This window comes from Microcaecilia unicolor, chromosome 2, assembly GCF_901765095.1.
Source record: "Microcaecilia unicolor chromosome 2, aMicUni1.1, whole genome shotgun sequence".
NCBI lineage: Eukaryota > Metazoa > Chordata > Amphibia > Gymnophiona > Siphonopidae > Microcaecilia > Microcaecilia unicolor.
Window position 1 is genome coordinate 514249687 of NC_044032.1, and position 22579 is coordinate 514272265.

The following is a 22579-nucleotide window of genomic DNA, read 5'->3' on the forward strand; positions in this document are numbered from 1 at the left end:
AATGTCAATGGACCAGCCTTTGAGGAGCCAAAACGTTTCTCCTGCTGGATCTGACGTGCTGTGTCAACTGCATTTTTAAATGGAGAGAACAAGAATCAGCCTGGTAGTTAGGCCCCAAGCACCCAATGCATGAAATCACCTGATTACATTAGTCACACTTTCAAAAGTCTAGTGGAGTAGGTTAAAACAAACAGCACTTCCACTAACATGAGGGAGTCAAAAGATCTTCAGACACAGTGTTTATTGCAACAAATACTCCTTGGAGACTCGACATGGAACGCCTGTCCCAGGATTCTAGAACAATACAGACAATGGGTGTGCCATCAATTAAAACATATGAATAGTTACAGATATAAAAATATAAATATATGAAGGTTTCAAAAAATAAAGATACCATAAGGATAATTACATAAAAGGTGCATTACACATAAAACCAAATGAACAATCTGTATAATATAAATGGAACCATACTAAACAAAACAATACACTACATGTAGTTGTTTCCCCTGCATAACCACCACGTGTACTGTAGCGTTTTTGAATCTACTGGGGGTCCTTCTTTTCTTAAGAACAGTGGCCAATTTTGAAGGTAAGAAAAAGGAGCTAGACCCAAACTGAGGCCGGTGCTCAGGCCCAAGTGGGCCTAAAGAGCTTTGAAAAATTAAAAAAAAAAAAACCTTAAAGGCCCGAGAAAAAAAAAATGAAACAAAAAAAAATAAATAAGGAAGACAAGGGAAATACTGAGGAAAACAAATAGAGCTAAACCCACACAGGGAGGCCAGTTCTGCGGTGAAGGGAGACCACAAAGATGCTTCCTCCCAGTTCCACGGAAAAGAAAAGACTGAAATACCCATGCATCAGATGGAAGGCATCTGCGATTGCACGATAGGACGCTGCCAGAACTTTCCTAAAGCTATGCGTTAGGCAGTGTCCCTACTGGGCTCCGTTGGATGATGTCACCCACATATGAGAATACATTGGGCCTGCTTGTCCTAGGAGAAACAACGTTTAAAACAAAACAGTTGTTCACCGAGGTTGATCACCTTTTAAGACAACCACTTTATAGGTGCAATGTTTACAAATTAGATATTGACGGATCCTTCATGAGCACTACTGGACCTTGCATTACACTGCATATATAGTTTTATTACCACAGATTTATTATTATTTTTTTTTTTTTACATACACAAATTAATGAGAAAATATTCCGTGGCAATCCAGTAAGCTGCAGATGCAAATTCAAAGCAAAATTCAAACTGGGCGATGAACAAGCAGATGTGGACCCCATGGCAACTACAAAGGGGGATACTCAAACAGAAGACACATCCGCATACCATGGCCTCCAAAGACCATCAGGATGGCTCAAAAACAAATGCTTGACAATCCTCTACAGCAGAGGTTCTCAGCCCAGTCCTCGGGACATGCCTAGCCAGTCAAATTTTCAGGATACCCACAACAAATAAGCAGGAGATAAATTTGCATGCACTGCTTCCATTGTATCCAAATTTATCCTATGCATATTCATTGTGGTTATCCTGAAAATTCACCTGTCTAGGTGTATCCTGATGACTGGGTTGAGAATCCCTGCTCTTGAGTAACCAGGTTATTTGGGGGGGGGGGGGGGGAGGAAGAAGACATATAGACACTCCCCCTGCACAGCCAGGGCTGTAATAGTCCACTGATCCTGGCTGCTCTGTGCGCTTTTCTGCAACTGAAGAACTGAGGAACCATGGTGCTCTGACAACTGAAGACTTGGGATGCAACCATTCCACTACCAATCAGAAGGCCATTCTTTACCTTTGTTATGTGAGACAGTAGCGCTTTAGAAATGTTAGTTAGTAGTAGTAATAAAAGTGCTTGCAGGCTACCCTTTACCAAGCAGCACACACAACTGATCTCCTATACCAGAGCTGCACTCTTGATTCCCCCTTGTTGGCATAACCTACCACTGTGCCATTGTCTAATATCATTTGAACAACTTTCCTCTTCATAAGGGGAAGAAACACCAACATGACCAAGAAAATAGCTCTTGCCTCCAGACAAACTGGTTGCCATTCCTAACAAAAATTTAGAAGTTGCAGTAGGAACAGAGACCGGTAGCTCTACTAGTGGTTGATACAGTAGATTCCCGGAGCTGCCTGATGCCTCCCCCGAAGCTTCTCAGTCATATGCAGGGCAGTAGGAGCTTTCAGCAATACTTAAATGCCAGATTCCACAGCACCTGCCAGTTAGCATGCTCCAGTACCCGACCTGAGTAAGCACTGCCACTGCTTCCTGATGCCACCCCCTCCTAGGAGAAAGGTCATGTCTTTTTTTTTTTTTTTTCTTTTCTATCAAATATATAAGAGGTTGTGCGGGGGGGGGGGGGGGGGGGGGGGGGAGCAGAGGCTCTGTGGGACCTGCACCAGACAGCCACATTGAACAAAGGACCACAGTCCAAGGACTGGCGAAACAGAGAGGCAACAAATTCCTCCAGGCTCAATCCGGGGAAAGAATGATTTGACAACCCTGGGAGACCATACAGGCTGTTGACTGTGCCCAGGGGAGTCAGGCCTGCTACAAAAAAAGTCCTGTTGCACCAATCCAACCTTCACCATCTAGTGGAGGCAGAGAAATACTAAGCTGCACTACTACTGGAATCTTCAGCTTCTCTGCTGGTAGAGTGACATAACTCACTGGTCTGAACTGGTCTAGCTGGATAAGGAAACATCGTTAAGTTCACACTAAATGAAACACACACTATTACAAAATGGTACAAAAAATGTATATCTTTAATGATCAGAGTGGTTGTAGCAGAGGCAGCAGCAGCAGCACAGGTAGGTATAGATTTTGGTGATCAGGGGAAGAAGCAACAGATGCACAATATTTCTGGCTTGGATTGGCAGTGGTAGCAATTGCAATGGATGGAGAAATGCAACAAAGGAGATATCAGGTATCTGGTTACCTGCTCTGTACCCTGTCAGTCAGCAGGCATATGTATTTGTAATGCAAAGCTTAAGCTTGTAATATTAAATTTTTGGCAACATAACGGTTTCTCATAATACCCCAAATCAAAACTGTTGATCAAAAATATTTTAACTTCACAATATATTCTAATCAGCTTATATTTAGAAACAAAATTTATAAGGTAAAATTAGTTCTTACCTGATAATTTTCTTTCCATTAGTCCCGACAAATCAATCCAGAGACTGGTGGGTTATGTCCCTCTGCTAGCAGGTGGCGATAGAAAGAACTTCCAAGGTTCACTATATGTGGTCATGTGTAGCCACCTAAACCTCAGTATTGTCGATACCAAAGCCACATGGATCTTCAAATCACCACTTATTCCTTTGCCTTCAGAAATACCAAAAACACCCTGCAACCGCTAACGCGGGAGGAACTCATGCAGCTCACAGCAAGTAAAGAGATTCGCTCCAACCTTTGTTGAACCAAAAACAACTAACCTGTAACCATAAAACAAACACAAACAAGAAAACCAACAAACAATACCAGCAGTAAATCTTAAGGTGGGCCTCTGGATTGATCTGTCGGGACTAATGGAAAGAAAATTATCAGGTAAGAACTAATTGTACCTTCCATAGCGTCCCACGGATCAATCCAGAGACTGGTGGGACGTACCCAAGCAGTTCTTAAGTAGGGCAGGACACAGATCCCAGTTTGCAGGACTGAAGCCCCAAACGTGGCATCAGAACGCGCTGTTACATCCACTTGATAGTGCTTTGAAAAGGTAAGCCAACAAAGTTGCCGACTTGCAAATCTCCTCCAAAGAAACCAACCTCGACTCTGCCGTAAAAATGGCCTGTGCTCTAGTGGAATGAGCTCGCAAATGAGCGGGGAGGATCTTTCCCTGAAGAGATGTAAGCCAAAGAAATAGCCTCTTTTAACCAGCGAGCAACCGTGGCCTTAGAGGCTTGCTGCCCTTTCTTCTGACCAGCAAACAGAACAAACAGATGATCCGAACGACGAAAGTCATTTGTAACTTCCAAGTACCTGACGAGAACCCGTCTCATGGCCAGACACCTTAGAGCTCGAAACTCCGTAGGATAGTCCTCCCTACGAAAAGTGGGAAGACAGAGTTGTTGATTTACATGAAAACGTGACACAATCTTCGGTAGAAATGAAGGAACCGTCCGTAGAGTTACTCCTGCCTCCGTAAAACAGAGAAATGGATCTCTACAGGATAAAGCCTGCAACTCCGAAACTCTCCTCGCCAAGGAAATAGCTATCAAAAACACCGTTTTCAACGTCAAGTCCTTCAATGACAAAAGAGACAGAGGATCAAATGGAGGCCACAAAGGCCCGCAGCACCAAATTAAGATACCATGTTGGAAACATCGAGGCACGCGCAAATGATTCACTCCCCATAGAAATCGAACGATGTCCGGTGCAAGGCCAGAGAGGACCCTTGAAGACGACCCCTAAAACATGCAAGGGCCGCCACCAGAACCTTCAGGGAACTCAAGGATAGGCATTTCTCAAGGCCATCCTGCAAAAAGGCCAAAATAGAAGCTACCGAAGCAGACTCTGCAGCGAGACCTGCCACCTCACACCATGACTCAAGGTCCGTCACACTCAAGCGTAAGCTGTAGAAGTGGAATGCTTCCTAGCCCTTAACATAGTGGCAATGACTGTCTGTATAGCCCTTGTTCTCAACCTTGCCCTCTCAATAGCCAGGCCATAAGACCAAACAGGGAGGGATCCTCCATAACGATTGGACCCTGATGCAACTCCCGACGAGCTGGCGGGTGCAACAGATTGTCGACTTGAAGACAAACCAGATCTAGGTACCACGGACGCCTGGGCCAGTCCGGAGCCACTACAATCACCCGACCTGGTGACGAGCCACACGCCCTATTAACCTGCCTATCATGGGCCACGATGGAAACACATACAGGAGGTCGGACAGGGGCCACAGCTGAAGAAGCGCATTGATCCCCTGAGAGAGAGGATCCCCCATGCTGAAAAACTGAGGCACTTTCGCATTGACCCCCCATGCCATGAGGTCTATGGCAGGAACTCCACACCAAGAGTGCTGCTTTAGCCAAGGAGGTGTCACTTCTCTGTCTTTGGGTGGAGGGGCGCTTGCCCATAATCTCTGCGGGTCACATAGCGGGGGCGCTAAATGTCGAGGCAGATCTTCTAAGTCGTCACGTGCTGGACCTGGTGGAGTGGGAGCTCTCCAATCTGGCGTTCTCGCTGATCACGGTACGGTGTGGAGTTCCTGCCATAGACCTCATGGCATGGGGGGTCAATGCGAAAGTGCCTCAGTTTTTCAGCATGGGGGATCCTCTCTCTCAGGGGATCAATGCGCTTCTTCAGCTGTGGCCCCTGTCCGACCTCCTGTATGTGTTTCCATGTCGGCCCAGGATCGCAAACCGAAGAAATAGATGATGTGGCGGCCAAATGGGAATGTGCAAGTAAACCTCATTGAGATCAAGAGAGGTGAGGAACTCCCCTGGCTGAACCGCGGCCATGACTGACCAAAGGGTTTCCATCCGAAAGTGATGTATTCAAAGAGCTCTGTTCACGCCCTTTAGATTGAGTACTGGTCGGAATGACCCCCCTTTTTTGGGCACCACAAAATAGAGTAGCGGCCTAAACCCCGATGCGCCACAGGAACGGGAACTACTGCCCCGAGCTGGACCAGATTTCTTAGTCTCCTTGACCGCTGCTACCAGGGTTCAATAAAATTCCAGTTTATATTCGTCCCGGATGACCTCCAAGACCCAATCGTCTGATGTCACTCCGGCCCATCCTCCGAGAAAAAGGGGCAGCCGTCCCCCTATCACCACCGGGAGACGGGCCAAGTCCCCATCATTGGGTACGAGCTCCCACGGCTGGTCTCAAAAAAGCACCGCCGGGGAGGTGTTCCCCACGAAACGGCTGCTGCTTTTGAGGAAATCGCAGTTTTGCAAAAGACCCAGATCTACCCCAGCAAATAACGGCGAGCACCCCTGAATCGGGACCGGGAGCTGCCCAAATGAGGACCAGAACGAGGCTTATCCTCAGGCAAACGATGGCCTTTAGAATCCCCAAGGTCCTTGACAGTCTTGTCTAAATCCTGCCCAAACAGAAGCTTGCCTCTGAATGGCAAGCGAGCCAAACGAGATTTAGTCGCCATTATCCTGCCCAGTGATGAAGCCACAACCAGAGGCGAGCCGCTACCGAGCAAGAAACCCCCTTAGCCGAGGCTCGAAGGAGATCATAAAGCAAATCTGCTAGACAAGCCAAGCCTGCCTCGAGCGAAGGCAAAACTTCAACGAGCTCCTCTGGGGAGGCTGCTTTCTGCACCCAGGACAGACAAGCCCTGGCCACATATGAACCGCAGATGGAAGCCTGCATACACAACGCCACCACCTCAAAAGACATCTTCAAGGAAGACTCCAACTTCCTGTTCTGAGGATCTTTAACAGCTGTGCCGCCTTCTACAGTCAACGTAGTCTTCTTAGTAACCGAAGTGATTAAGGAATCCACTGTGGACAGACGGAAAGCCTCCCGTTCTGCGTCAAAGAGCGGATAGAGGTGCATCATGGCCCTGACCACGCGCAACCCTGCCTCCAGCGTGTCCCACTGAGCTGCGATGAGCACCTTCATTGCCTCATGAATATGAAAGGTCCTGGGGGGCAGCTTCAACCCCAACATAATAGAGGGGGCTACGGAAGCAGTGAGACTGCCGTCTGGAACGGAGATGTTCAAAACCTCCATGGCCCGCACTATCAGAGCTGGGAGCTCTTCCTGGCAGAATAAACGCACCGCATTGGGATCATCTCCCCCTTCTGAGGCCAATTCGCCCTCTTCCAATGAATCTGACTGTGCCAGACAGGAAACTCCTGACAATTGGCCATCATCTACCTCCGAACACATGCCCCCCCCCCCCCCCCACCCCATACACACACTGTGTCTCCCGTGCCCAGAGCTACGAAACACACCGCATCTGCCAGCTGGCGGGAACGGGTGCCGAGGAGACCGTGGATGACAATGCTAGCGGCACTCGCGAAATTGCGCCAAATCATAGGCTGCCGGGCGGGAAGAAGCAGGTCCGGCAGATCAAAGGTGCTACTGACTCCGCACTGAGAAACGAGCAGTCCTATGCCTCTGAAACTCGCTCTCCAGCCATGGAGCTGCGAGGACAGGCTGAGCATGCTCCCGACGCTCCTCTCCGGCTCCCACACTGGGAGCAGTGTTTAACTGTCTCTGAGGGAGCTGCCATGTGCTACAGCTGAAGTACCAGGGCTACACCACCCCCCCCCCCCCCAGAAACGAGGCACTTACCCCAACGAACCGTTCAGCTAGAACGAAGCCCTTCTTCCTATGAGTGCAATGCTGACAAAAAATTTTGCTCTTTTTAAGATTCACGTGAGGCTGCAAAAAAGTCGGGTTCTTGTGAGGAAGGGGGAGTAAGGGAGGAACCTGGCACCACCAGGTGTACCCTGCTCACCACCGCAGTGAGTCCTCAACCCCCTAAGGTATGCTCAACTCGGCCCGAGGGAACGGGTGAGGAGCCCAGAATCAAGAGCTGCAGAGTTATGACCCTCCACCTGCTAGACAGAGAGAATACTGAGGTTTAGGTGGCTACACATGACCACATATAGTGAACCTCGGAAGTTCTCTCTATCTCCACTTGCTGGCAGAGGGACATAACCCACCAGTCTCTAGATTGATCTGTGGGACGCTATGGAAAAGTGTTTTCTCAATTCTGCTCAATTTAACATGGACTGGTAAAAAATATTTGCATGAAAAAAAACCTTCATTCTTTCTTATCCTAAAAATTGTGGAGCAAAGCCATTTGAATACAGTGTGCTAGATTATACTTACATTAACCGTTTCTTTTCTTAAGTTACAGAAGGAACATTTTTCATCCACACACCAATCTGTCAGTTCTTCTGGTTCACAGTCTAAAACAAAGTGAAGAGCAAACTTAATAGTATAATCTATTTACACACAAGGTATATACACACAAACACTGAAAGGTCTTTAAGAGTGCATAACTCTAAAACCAATACTGTCAAATTCTCCAGGATATGCAGAGGAATCAGGATTCACAAACATTTGCTTTATTCCTATTAAAAGGTGTTTATCTGTAATGGGGGCCCCACTACAGATGCACAATAAATCATTAAAAAACATGTTTGTGGAACAATTTACCTGGATATTTACATCTTGCTAGAAATGTAGTCCAATTTAAGATATTGTTGTTTTTCTTGGCATATCCGTTGGAGTGCGGGATAGGGGCTCATTTTCAATGCACTTCGACACACAAAGTACCACAGGTACTACAGAACTTTTGAAAATGAGCCCCATAGTGTAGGCACAGTGCAAACAGATTTTGCGGTTTATTTTGTGTGTTTTTATGTTTGCTGTTGAAGTTTGTTAAAACTTTTATGGAGGCTTTTTTGTGATCTCCCTAGTCTTTAGGCAGAATATAAATTAAAGCGAATGCCACATACCTGCAGAAGGTATTCTCCGAGGACAGCAGGCTGATTGTTCTCACTGATGGGTGACGTCCACGGCAGCCCCCTCCAATCAGAAACTTCACTAGCAAAGGCCTTTGCTAGCCCCGCGCGCCCTTGCGCACCGCACATGCGCGGCCATCTTCGCGCCTGAACCGGCTCATGTTCGTCAGTCCCGTATGTAGCAAGACAAAGACAAGGGAAGACACAACTCCAAAGGGGAGGCAGGCGGGTATGTGAGAACAATCAGCCTGCTGTCCTTGGAGAATACCTTCTACAGGTATGTAGCATTCGCTTTCTCCGAGGACAAGCAGGCTGCTTGTTCTCACTGATGGGGTATCCCTAGCCCCCAGGCTCACTCAAAACAACAAACATGGTCAATTGGGCCTCGCAACGGCGAGGACATAACTGAGATTGACCTAACAACTTATCCAACTAACTGAGTGTAGCCTGGAACAGAATAAACATGGGCCTAGGGGGGTGGAGTTGGATTCTAAACCCCGAACAGATTCTGAAGCACTGACTGCCCGAACCGACTGTCGCTTCGGGTATCCTGCTGCAGGCAGTAATGAGATGTGAATGTGTGGACAGATGACCACGTCGCAGCCTTGCAAATCTCTTCAATAGTGGCTGACTTCAAGTGGGCCACTGACGCTGCCATGGCTCTAACACTATGAGCCGTGACATGACCCTCAAGAGCCAGCCCAGCCTGGGCGTAAGTGAAGGAAATGCAATCTGCTAGCCAATTTGAAATGGTGCATTTCCCCACAGCCACTCCCCTCCTGTTGGGATCAAAAGAAACAAACAATTGGGCAGACTGTCTGTTGGGCTGTGTCCGCTCCAGATAGAAGGCCAATGCTCTTTTGCAGTCCAATGTGTGCAGCTGACGTTCAGCAGGGCAGGAGTGCGGACGGGGAAAGAATGTTGGCAAGACAACTGACATGTTTCAGATGGAACTCCGACACTACCTTCGGCAAGAACTTAGGGTGAGTGCGGAGGACTACTCTATTATGATGAAATCTGGTGTAAGGGGCCTGGGCTACCAGGGCCTGAAGCTCACTGACTCTACGAGCTGAAGTAACTGCCACCAAGAAAATGACCTTCCAGGTCAAGTACTTCAGATGGCAGGAGTTCAGTGGCTCAAAATGATGTTTCATCAGCTGGGTGAGAACGACATTGAGATCCCATGACACTTTAGGAGGTTTGACGGGGGGCTTTGACAAAAGCAAACCTCTCATGAAGCGAACAACTAAAGGCTGTCCTGAGATCGGCTTACCTTCCACACGGTAATGGTATGCACTGATTGCGCTAAGGTGAACCCTTACAGAGTTGGTCTTGAGACCAGACTCAGACAAGTGCAGAAGGTATTCAAACAGGGTCTGTGTAGGGCAGGAGCAAGAATCTAAGGCCTTGCTGTCACACCAGATGGCAAACCTTCTCCATAAAAAGAAGTAACTCCTCTTAGTGGAATCTTTTCTGGAAGCAAGCAAGACACGGGAGACACCCTTCGACAGACCCAAAGAGGAAAAGTCTACGCTCTCAACATCCAGGCCATGAGAGCCAGAGACCGGAGGTTGGGATGCAGAAGCGCCCCTTCATCCTGTGTGATGAGGGTCGGAAAACACTCCAATCTCCACGGTTCTTCGGAGGACAACTCCAGAAGGAGAGGGAACCGATCTGACGTGGCCAAAAAGGAGCAATCAGAATCATGGTGCCTCGGTTTTGATTGAGTTTCAACAAAGTCTTCCCCACCAGAGGTATGGGAGGATAAGCATACAGCAGGCCGTCCCCCCAAACCAGAAGGAAGGCATCCGACGCCAGTCGGCCGTGGGCCTGAAGTCTGGAACAGAACTGAGGGACCTTGTGGTTGGCTCGAGATGCAAAGAGATCTACCAAGGGGGTGCCCCACACCTGGAAGATCCGGCGCACTACTCTGGAGTTGAGCGACCACTCGTGAGGTTGCATAATCCTGCTCAATCTGTCGGCCAGACTGTTGATTACGCCTGCCAGATATGTGGCTTGGAGAAACATGCCGTAACGGCGAGCCCACAGCCACATGCTGACGGCTTCCTGACACAGGGGGCGAGATCCGGTGCCCCCCTGCTTGCTGATGTAATACATGGCAACCTGGTTGTCTGTCTGAATTTGGATAATTTGGTGGGACCGCCGATCCCTAAAAGCCTTCAGAGCATTCCAGACCGCTCGTAACTCCAGGAGATTGATCTGCAGATCGCGTTCCTGGAGGGACCAGCTTCCCTGGGTGTGAAGCCCACCGACATGAGCTCCCCACCCCAGGAGAGACGCATCTGTAGTCAGCACTTTTTGTGGCTGAGGAATTTGGAAAGGGCGTCCCAGAGTCAAATTGGACCAAATCGTCCACCAGTACAGGGATTTGAGAAAACTCGTGGACAGGTGGATCACGTCCTCTAGATCCCCAGCAGCCTGAAACCACTGGGAAGCTAGGGTCCATTGAGCAGATTGCATGTGAAGACGAGCCATGGGAGTCACATGAACTGTGAAGGCCATGTGGCCCAGCAATCTCAACATCTGCCGAGCTGTGATCTGCTGGGACGCTCGTACCCAGGAGACGAGGGACAGCAGGTTGTTGGCCCTTGTCTCCGGAAGATAGGCACGAGCCGTCCGAGAATCCAGCAGAGCTCCTATGAATTCGAGTCTCTGTACTGGGAGAAGATGGGACTTTGGGTAATTTATCACAAACCCCAGTAGCTCCAGGAGTCGAATAGTCATCTGCATGGACTGTAGAGCTCCTGCCTCGGAATTGTTCTTCACCAACCAATCGTCGAGATAAGGGAACACGTGCACTCCCAGACTGCGAAGCGCTGCTGCTACTACAGCCAGGCACGTCGTGAACACCCTGGGCGCAGAGGCGAGCCCAAAGGGTAGCACACAGTACTGGAAGTGACGTGTGCCCAGCTGAAATCGCAGATACTGGCTGTGAGCTGGCAATATCGGGATGTGCGTGTAGGCGTCCTTCAAGTCCAGAGAGCATAGCCAATCGTTTTCCTGAATCATGGGAAGAAGGGTGCCCAGGGAAAGCATCCTAAACTTTTCCTTGACCAGATATTTGTTCAGGGCCCTTAGGTCTAGGATGGGACGCATCCCCCCTGTTTTCTTTTCCACAAGGAAGTACCTGGAATATAATCCCAGCCCTTCTTGCCCGGATGGCACGGGCTCGACCGCATTGGCGCTGAGAAGGGCGGAGATTTCCTCTGCAAGTACCTGCTTGTGCTGGAAGCTGTAGGACTGAGCTCCCGATGGGCAATTTGGAGGCTTTGAGGCCAAATTGAGGGTGTATCCTTGCCGGACTATTTGAAGAACCCAACGGTCGGAGGTTATAAGAGGCCACCTTTGGTGAAAAAACTTTCAACCTCCCCCCGACCTGTAGATCTCCCGGCACGGATACGTTGATGTCGGCTATGCTCTGCTGGAGCCAGTCAAAAGCTCGTCCCCTGCTTTTGCTGGGGAGCCGTAGGGCCTAGCTGAGGCGCACGCTGCTGACGAGAGCGAGCACGCTGGGGCTTAGCCTGGGCCGCAGGCTGGCGAGAGGGAGGATTGTACCTACGCTTACCTGAAGAGTAGGGAACAGCCCTCCTTCCCCCATAAAAATGTCTACCTGAGGAGGTAGATGCTGAAGGCTGCCGGCGGGAGAATTTGTCGAAAGCGTTATCCCGCTGGTGGAGCTGTTCTACCACCTGTTTGACTTTTCCTCCAAAAATGTTGTCCGCTCAGCAAGGGGAGTCCGCAATCCGCTGCTGGATCCTATTCTCCAGGTCGGAGACACGCAGCCATGAGAGTCTGCGCATCACCACACCTTGAGCAACGGCCCTGGACGCAACATGAAAGGTATCAAATACCCCTCTGGCCAGGAATTTTCTGCACGCCTTCAGCTGCCTGACCACCTCCTGAAACGGCTTGGCTTGCTCAGGAGGGAGCTTGTCCACCAAGCCCGCCAACTGTCACACATTGTTCCGCATATGGATGTTCGTGTAGAGCTGGTAGGACTGAATCTTGGCCACGAGCATAGAGGAATGATAGGCCTTCCTCCCAAAGGAGTCTAAGGTTCTGGAGTCTTTGCCCGGGGGCGCCGAAGCATGCTCTCTAGAACTCTTAGCCTTCTTTAGGGCCAGATCCACCACACCAGAGTCGTGAGGCAACTGAGTGCGCATCAGCTCTGGGTCCCCATGGATCCGATACTGGGATTCGATCTTCTTGGGAATGTGGGGATTAGTTAATGGCTTGGTCCAGTTCGCCAGCAATGTCTTTTTTAGGACATGATGCATGGGTACTGTGGACGCTTCCTTAGGTGGAGAAGGGTAGTCCAAGAGCTCAAACATTTCAGCCCTGGGCTCATCCTCCACAACCACCGGGAAGGGGATGGCTGTAGACATCTCCCGGACAAAGGCCGCGAAAAACAGACTCTCAGGAGGAGAAAGCTGCCTTTCAGGAGAGGGAGTGGGGTCAGAAGGAAGGCCATCAGGCTCTTCGTCAGAGAAATATCTGATGTCCTCCTCCTCCTCCCACGAGGCCTCACCATCAGTATCAGACACAAGTTCACGAACCTGCGTCTGAAGCCGTGCCCGACTCGACTCCGTGGAAACATGGCCACGGTAGGAGCATCGAGAGGTGGACTCCCTCGCCAGCACCGGCGAAGCTCCCGCCGCCGGCGTCGTCGGGGAGTCTGCCTGGGAGGCGGCCATACCGATACCGGAGACCTCACCTCAGGCAAGGGGCCAGCCGTCGCCTCACTCGACGGTACCGGTGGCGCAAACACCCCCGGTACCAGAGAAGGGCGCAACAGCTCTCCCAGAATCTCTGGAAGAACGGCCCGGAGACTCTCGTGCAGAGCGGCTGTGGAGAAAGACTGAGAAGCCGATGCAGGTGTCGAGGTCAGAGTCTGTTCCGGGCGTGGAGGCGGTTCCGGGCTGTCCAAGGGGGAGCGCATCGACACCTCCTGAACAGAGGGTGAGCAGTCCTCCCAGTGCCGATGCCTACTGGGTGCCGACTGCCTCGGTGAACCAGAGCTCTCGGTACCGAGACGGGAAGGAGACCGGTGACGATGCTTCTTTGACTTCTTCAAGCGAAGCATGTCACCGGAGCTTCCCGGTACCGACGAGGAGGACGTAGAATCCAACCGTCTCTTCCTCGGGGCTGAGGCCGAAGAAGGTCGATCTCGGGGGGGGGGGGGGGGGGCTGTACCGCAGGAGCCCTCAGGGCAGGGGGAGACCCACCCGAAGGCTCACCGCCACCAGTAGGGGAATGGACAGCCCTCACCTGCACTCCAGACGAAGCACCACCGTCCGACGATATCAGCAATAGCGGAGGTCCCGGTACTACCGACGTCGACGCAGCCTTTCGATGTCTCGGTACCGACGAGGGCAGGGGGAGACCCACCCGAAGGCTCACCGCCACCAGTAGGGGAATGGACAGCCCTCACCTGCACTCCAGACGAAGCACCACCGACGTCGACGCAGCCTTTCGATGTCTCGGTACCGACGATGCAGGAGGTAGAAGCCTCGATGCAGTCGATGCCAATGCCGAGGTCGAAGACTTCGATGCTGTCGACGTCGATGCACTCGATGCGTCCTGTGCTGTTGTCGTCGAAGAGCCCGAGAACAACGAGTTCCACTGGGCCAATCTCGCTACCTGAGTCCTCTTTTTCAAAACAGCACAAAGACTGCAGGCCTGCGGGCGGTGCCCAGCCCCCAGACACTGAAGACACGAAGCGTGCCTATCAGTGAGCGAGATTACCTGGGCGCACTTCTTGAAGCCGCTGGAAGACTTCGATGACATGGACAGAAAAATCACGCCAGCGAAATCAAAATTCGCGATGATGACAAAAGGCACCAAAAAGAAGGGAGAAAAGACCCGTACCGAGGCCAAATAGGCCGGTCCCGAAAGCGAAAGGAAACTTACGCGGGGAAAAAGCTGGAAACACGGGAAAGGGATAAAGACCGGATCGGTCTCTTTTTTTTTTTTTTTTTTTTAGCACAAATCGCGCGAGGTCAACTTGAGGGGCACGAAACGGCAGCAAAACACGACCGTCCCGAGCGCGGACAAAAGAAGACTGACGAACACGAGCCGGTTCGGGAGGGAAGACAGCCGAGCATGCGCGGTGCGCATGGGTGCGCGAGGGCTAGCAAAGGCCTTTGCTAGTGAAGTTTTCGATTGGAGGGGGCTGCCGTGGATGTCACCCATCAGTGAGAACAAGCAGCCTGCTTGTCCTCGGAGAATAATAAATAAATAAATCAGCCAAACAAGCAGATGTTTAATTCAGTACATGTAAATGGAATGGTTCAGTCAGAGCTGAGTACTAGAAGTTTTTCAAGCACTTGCATAAAGCTCCCAACACAGCTGCCCATGCATGGTCCACCTTGATTACTTAGATAGTAAAACTTAGTAAACTAAGTTTTGAAGAACAGTGAAGAAAACTGTAAAGAGGATATGCTCCAGGGGTGGCTCTCATAAGTCCCAATTACCTGAGGTGGCAAATTATTGGGAAGACGTGTGGCCTCCAAATTCTCCTCCAGCAGTGACCTCATCTGGTTCCCAGTCATAACCCTTCCCACTATTGCAGATTCCCAATGGTGAACAAGGTCAACAGCCTAGAGAAAACAACAGTGAAGATGCTGGCTGAGAGGGGGAGGGAGTTACTGAAAGACTAGAGAATAACAGCCATGGTGAAGAAAAAGTTGAAAAGCTGTGGGTAGAATGAGCAAAACACCAGAGTGGGAATGACCACTGTGATGAGTTCATGCTCCAGCAGAGCCTGCTATTTTCTTTGTTTGTTGTGGTGTCAAGCAAATATTACTGTGTCATACAATAAGGAGAAATTAGGTATTCCCTGCTAATTTGCTTTCCTTGAATCTCTCCAGACCATTCCCTATGAATGGGTAATATGCACTCCTACCAGCAGAGGGAGACTGAGAACTAATGAACAGCGCTCTTGTATAAGGGACTGTGCAACCCAATAGTTCGAATAGCCAAGCAACACCTAAAAAAAACGTCAACTACAAGGAACTGAACACTTAAAACACCACCAGAAAAATGAAGATACATACCTGTAGCAGGTATTCTCCGAGGACAGCAGGCTAAATATTCTCATGATGGGTCATTGTCCGCGATGGCCCAGGAGACCAGCAACAACTTTAAAGCAAAAAGAAAGAATCTTCCCAAACACTGCGTTGCGTGGGCAAACGCTCCGCGCATGCGCGAGCAGCTTACTAGTTTAATAAATAGCAAAATAGAGAACTGGAACAACTCCAAAGGGGAGGAGGGCGGGTTGTGAGAATATTCAGCCTGCTGTCCTCGGAGAATACCTGCTACAGGTATGCATCTTCATTTTCTCCGAGGACAAGCAGGCTGAATATTCTCATGATGGGGTATCCCTAGCCCCCAGGCTCACTCAAAACAATGAACACTGGTCAACTGGGCCTCTCAACAGCGAGGACATAACATAGATTGACATGAAAAGAAACACAACTAAGTGAGAGTGTAGCCTGGAACAGAACAAAAAGGGGCCTAGGAGGGTGGAGTTGGATTATAAACCCCAAACATATTCTGCAGCACCGCCTGCCCAAACCGACTGTCGCGTCGGGTATCCTGCTGAAGGCAGTAGTGAGATGTGAATGTGTGGACTGATGACCACGTTGCAGCCTTGCAAATCTTTTCAATAGAAGCTAACTTTAAGTGGGCTACTGACGCAGCCATGGCTCTGACAATATTATTATTAATTATTTGTTGCATTTGTATCCCACATTTTCCCTCCTCTTTGCAGGCTCAATGTGGCTTACAATACGAGCCGTGACATGCCCCTCCAGAGTCAGCCCGGCTTGGGTATAAGTGAAGGAAATGCAATCTGCTAGCCAATTGGAGATGTTGCGTTTTCCGATGGCGACTCCCCTCCTGTTGGTATCAAAAGAAACAAACAACTGGGCGGACTGTCTATAGGGCTTTGTCCGCTCCACGTAAAGGCCAATGCTCTCTTGCAGTTCAAGGTTTGCAACTTGTCTTCACCAGGGCAGGTATGAGGGCGGGGAAAAGATGTTGGCAAGACAATTGACTGGTTCAGATGGAACTCCGACACCACCTACAGCAAGAACTTAGGGTGAATGTGGAGGACTACTCTGTTATGATGAAACTTAATATAAGGAGCATGAACTACCAGGGCTTGCAGCTCACTGACTCTATGAGCTGAGGTAACAGCCACCAAGAAAATGACCTTCCAGGTCAAGTACCTCAGATGGCATGAATTCAGTGGCTTAAAAGGAGCTTTCATCAGCTGGGTGAGAATGACGCTGAGATCCCATGACACTGGTGGAGGTTTGAAAGGGGGTTTTGACAAATGCAAACCTCTCATGAAACGAACAACTAAAGGCTGTCCAGAGATAGGCTTACCCTCTACACATTGATAAGCACTAATTGCACTAAGGTGAACTCTTACGGAGTTGGTCTTGAGACCAGACTCTGATAAGTGTAGAAGGTATTCAAGCAGGGTCCATGTAGGACAAGAAAAAGGATCTAGGGCCTTGCTGTCACACCAGACGGCAAACCTCCTCCATTTGAAAGAAAAACACTTTTTCATGTAATCTTTTCTGGAAGCAAGCAAAATCCAGGAAACATCCTCTGAAAGATCCAAGGAAGCAACCTCTAAGCTCTCAACATCCAGGCTGTGAGAACCAGAGACTGGAGGTTGAGATGCAGAAGTGACCACTCGTTCTGGGTGATAAGGGTCGGAAAACACTCCAATCTCCACGGTTCTTCGGAGGACAACTCCAGAAGAAGAGGGAACCAAATCTGACGGGGCCAAAAAGCAGCAATCAGAATCATTGTTCCCCGGTCTTGCTTGAGTTTCAGCAAAGTCTTCCCTATTAGAGGTATAGGAGGATACGCATACAGAAGGCCTGTCCCCCAATGCAGGAGAAAAGCATCTGACGCTAGTCTGTCATGGGCCAGAAGTCTGGAACAGAATTGAGGGACTTTGTGATTGATCTGAGTGGCAAAAAGATCCATCGAGGGGGTGCCCCACTCTCGGAAGATCTTGTGAACGACATTCGAGTTCAGAGACCACTCGTGAGGTTGCATAATCCTGCTCAACCTGTCGGCCAGACTGTTTTTTACGCCTGCCAGATACGTGGCCTGTAGAAGCATACCGTGGTGGTGTGCCCAAAGCCATATCCTGATGGCTTCCTGACACAGAAGGCGAGATCCGGTGTCCCCCTGCTTGTTGGTGTAATACATTGCAACCTGATTGTCTGTCTGAATTGAAATGATTTGATTGGACAGCCGATCTCTGAAAGCCTTGAGAGCATTCCAGATCGCTCGTAACTCCAGGTGGTTGATCTGAAGATCCTTTTCCTGAAGGGACCAAGCTCCCTGAGTGTGAAGTCCATCTACATGGGCTCCCCACCCTAGGAGGGACGCATCCGTTGTCAGCATTTTTTGTGGCTGAGGAATTTGGAGTGGACGTCCTAAAGTCAGATTGGATCGAATGGTCCACCACTAAAGGGATTTGCAAAACTCGGTGGAGAGATGGATTACATCCTCTAGATCGCCTGTGGCTTGGCACCACTGGGAAGCTAGGGTCCATTGAGCTGATCTCATATGTACTACTACTACTACTATTTAGCATTTCTATAGCACTAGAAGGCATACGCAGCGCTGCTCAAACATAGAAGAAAGACAGTCCCTGCTCAAAGAGCTTACAATCTAATAGACAGAAAATAAAGTAAGCAAATCAAATCAATTAATGTGTACAGGAAGGAGGAGAGGAGGGTAGGTGGAGGCGAGTGGTTACAAGTCAAAAGCAATGTTAAAGAGGTGGGCTTTCAGTCTAGATTTAAAGGTGGCCAAGGAAGGGGCAAGACGTAGGGGCTCAGGAAGTTTATTCCAGACGTAGGGTGCAGCAAGACAGAAGGTGCAAAGTCTGGAGTTGGCATTAGTGGAGAAGGGAACAGATAAGAAGGATTTATCCATGGAGCAGAGTGCACGGGAAGGGGTGTAGGGAAGGACGAGTGTGGAGAGATACTGGGGAGCAGCAGAGTGAGTACATTTATAGGTTAGTAGAAGAAGTTTGAACAGGATGCGAAAACGGATAGGGAGCCAGTGAAGCGACTTGAGGAGAGGGGTAGTATGAGTAAAGCGACCCTGGCGGAAGACGAGACGGGCAGCAGAGTTTTGAACTGATTGGAGAGGGGAGAGGTGACGAAGTGGGAGGCCAGCAAGAAGCAGATTGCAGTAGTCTAAACGAGAGGTGACAAGGGTGTGGACGAGGGTTTTGGTAGAGTGCTCGGAAAGAAAGGGGTGGATTTTACGGATGTTGTAAAGAAAGAAACAACAGGTCTTGGCAATCTGCTGGATATGAGCAGAGAAGGAGAGAGAAGAGTCAAAGATGACCCCCAAGGTTTCAAGCTGAGGAGACAGGGAGAATGAGAGAGCCATCAACAGAAATAGAAAACGGGGGGAGTGGGGAGGTGGGTTTGGGGGGAAAAATGAGAAGCTCGGTTTTGGTCATGTTTAATTTCAGGTGGCGTTGAGACATCCAGACAGCAATGTCAGACAAGCACGCTGAAACTTTGGTTTGGATGCAAGGTGAGATATCAGGGGTAGAAAGGTAGATTTGGGAGTCATCAGCATAGAGATGGTAGGAAAAGCCATGGGATGAGATTAATGAACCAAGGGAAGAAGTGTAGATAGAAAAGAGGAGGGGACCAAGAACAGAACCCTGAGGTACGCCAACAGGCAGAGGGATAGAAGTAGAAGAGGATCCACCAGAGTGAACACTGAAGGTGCGGAGGGAGAGGTAGGAAGTGAACCAGGAAAGGACAGAGCCCTGGAATCCAAGTGAGGACAGGGTATCGAGGAGTATGCTGTGATCGACAGCGTCAAAAGCAGCGGAAAGATCAAGAAGAATGAGGATAGAATAGAGACCTCTGGATTTAGCCAGTAATAGGTCATTGTAGACTTTAGTAAGCGCAGTTTCGGTTGAGTGGAGGGCGAAAACCAGATTGTAGTGGGTCAAGAATAGCATGTGAGGAAAGAAAAACAAGGCAGCGGTGGTGAACAGCACGCTCAAGTAATTTGGAGAGAAAAGGGAGGAGGGAGATGGGTCGGTAATTAAAGGGACAAGTAGGGTCGAGTGAAGGCTTCTTAAGGAGAGGTGTGACCACAGCATGTTTAAAGGCAGTAGGGACAGTTGCAGTGGAAAGTGAGAGGTTGAGAATGTGACAGATAAAACGAATAAGAGCAGGTGAGATGGCATTAAGAAGGTGGGTGGGAATGGGATCAGAGGAACAGGTGGTACATTTTGAGGAAGAAAGGAGAAGTGTAGTTTCCTCTATAGTAACTTCAGGAAAGGAGGAAAAGGAATAAGGGGAAGGAGAGAGAGGGGAACGGACTAGTGGAGGGAGAGGTGGCGAGGTAGAGAATTCAAGGTTTATCTTTTGAACCTTGTCATGAAAGAATTCAGCAAGGGTCTGAGGAGATAATGAAGGGGGAGTTGGGGGAGGGGGCACCTTGAGGACAGAGTTCAATGTGGTGAAGAGAAGTCGAGGGTTAGAGCCAAGAGAGTTGGTCAGTTGGATATAATAATCCTGTTTGGCGCGTAAAAGAGCAGATTGGAAGGAGGTCAGCATGAACTTAAAGTGTAAGAAATCAGCAAGGGCCCGAAATTTCCGCCAGAGGCGTTCGGCGGAGTGGGTACAGGAACGTAGGTAGCGGATATTAGAAGTCAGCCAAGGTTGGGGTTTTGTACGCCTTATAGGGTGGGTCATCAAAGGTGCAAGAGTGTCTAAGGCAGAGGATAGAGTATTGTTGTAAGAAGAAACAGCCTCGTTGACAGATGTGGATGGAGCCACAGTAGAGAAGAGGTTTGAAACATGGGAGGATAGAGATGAAGGGTCAATATCGTGAAGATTCCTAGATAGACTAGATAAGATAGGACGGGACTGGGAGGGAGGAGATTCAAGTGTGAAAGTTATAAGATGGTGATCAGAGACGGGAAGATCAGAGGCAAGGAAACTAGAGGGTGAACAGTTGGAGGAGAAGATAAGATCAAGATAGTGACCATTTTGATGAGTGGGGGAGGTGGAGCATAGTTGGAGATTAAAGGAGGATGTTAAAGCGAGTAACTTGGAAATATAAGAGTTGGAAGGATCATTAGCAGGAATATTAAAGTCACCAAGGATGAGAGAGGGGGAGGAAGGATCATGGAAGAAGGCAAGCCGGGCATCAAAGTCACTGAGAAAGGATGAAAGGGACTTATCAGGGGGACGATAAATGACCGCTATTCGAAGAGGCAGAGGAGAGAAAAGGCGGATAGAGTGGACTTCAAAGGAGGAAAAACAGTGAGATTGAGGTGGAAGAAGGGGTTGAAATCTGGAGGAGGGAGAGAGAAGTAGTCCAACACTGCCCCCGCGACCAGCAGGGCGAGGAGTATGTGAAAAAAAGATAACCGCCATGGTAGAGGGCTGCGACTGAAGCAGAGTCATCAGGGCAGAGCCAGGTTTCTGTTATGGCGAGCAGATGGAGGTGACGCGAGATAAAGAGGTCCTGGATGTGGGGGAGTTTTGTTACAGATAGAGCGGGCATTCCATAGGGCGCAAGAGAAGGGCAGAGAAGAGGAGGGGAGTAGAGGAATAGAGATGAGGTTAGAGAGGTCACGGTGAGATCTGTAGAGTTGGGATAATAGTTGGTGAGGAGGGCCAGGATTGGGATCGATGCCACCAGCTGAGAGTAAGAGAAGGAGTAAAAGAGAGCGGAGGAGAGTAGGAGAGGTGTAGCCACGAAGGCGTCAAAGGCGAGAGGTATTTAGGTGGAATGGGGAAGGCAAAATGGAGGGAAGAAAGAGACGGAGATTAAAAGCCAAGAGGGAAGAAGAGGGTAGGAGAGAAGGTGAGGTGATGAAGTCGATGGATGGGCAGTGAGTTCCTGTAGCGGAGAGAGGTAGGGGGTGAGGAAAAAGATTAGGAAGGGACAGGGAAAGGAAGAGAATGTGAATAGGGGCCATAAATGACTGAGGTACTTTAGCAACTGGGAAGAAGATTAGATTTAAAGAGAAAAATGCCCCGGCGTGCAGCACCTAGAGCGGAGGCCCTGAGTGGATCGGAGTGGACCTGGGTGTCACCCCGGAGAAGGCTGTGAGGATATGCAGATGAGCTGCAAGTCCTCCACAGCACCTGAAAGGCAGCCGGTGGTAGAGCTGGGCACCTCTCAGCTGAGGAAAGGCTTACCAGGAGTTAGGCCGAAGCCAGCATTCCTCCCCCTGAGGGTCGCCTGGGAGTCACATGAACTGTAGAAGTCTCAACATCTGCCGAGCCGTGATCTGTTGATTCGCTCGAGCCAAGGACACTAGGGCCAGGAGATTGTCTGCCCTTGCCTGGGGGAGATAAGCTCGAGACGTCCATGTGTCCAACAGTGCTCCAATGAATTCCAATTTCTGTACCGGAACAAGGTGGTACTTTGGATAATTGATTACAAACTCCAGTACTAGTAGTCGAATAGTCATCTAAATAGACTGTAGAGTGCCCGCCTCTGAGGTGCTCTTTACCAGCCAATCGTCGAGATAAGGGAACACATGCACTCCCATTCTGCGTGGCGATGCTGTAACTGCCAGACACTTTGTGAAAAGCCTGGGCGCAGACGCGAGACCAAAGGGCAGTACACAGTACTGAAAGTGCTGAGTTTCCAACCGAAATCGAAGATACTTTCTGTGAGCTGGGAGTATCAAGATGTGGGTATAGGCATCCTTTAAGTCCAGAGAGCACAGCCAATCGTTTTCCTGAATCATGAGAAGAAGGGTGCCCAGGGAAACCAACCTGAAATTTTCCTGGACTAGGAATTTGTTCAGGCCCCTTAGGTCTAGGATGGGACGCATCCCCCATCTTCTTTTGCACAAGGAAGTACCTGGAATAGAATCCCAGCCCTTCTTCACCTGGTGCAACGGGTTCGACCGCATTGGCCTTTAGAAGGGCGGAGAGTTCCTCTGCAAGTGCCTGCTTGTGCTGGGAGCTGAAGGACTGAGTTCCCAGTGGGCAATTTGGAGGCTTGGATTCCAGACTGAGAGTGTATCCTAACCGGACTATTTGAAGAACCCACCTATCGGAGGTTATAAG

At 49.6% G+C, this 22579-nt stretch overlaps 1 protein-coding gene across 1 annotated transcript in view; it reads right to left on the reverse strand.

The window, feature by feature from the left end:
• Positions 1-22579, reverse strand: part of LOC115462165 (ligand-dependent nuclear receptor corepressor-like protein) — a 202301-nt gene that overhangs the window by 75342 nt on the left and 104380 nt on the right. Inside the window, exon 3 of the mRNA XM_030192190.1 lies at positions 7816-7895. Within this exon, the coding sequence (XP_030048050.1) occupies positions 7816-7895 (80 nt within the window). The remainder of the gene's footprint in view (positions 1-7815; positions 7896-22579) is intronic.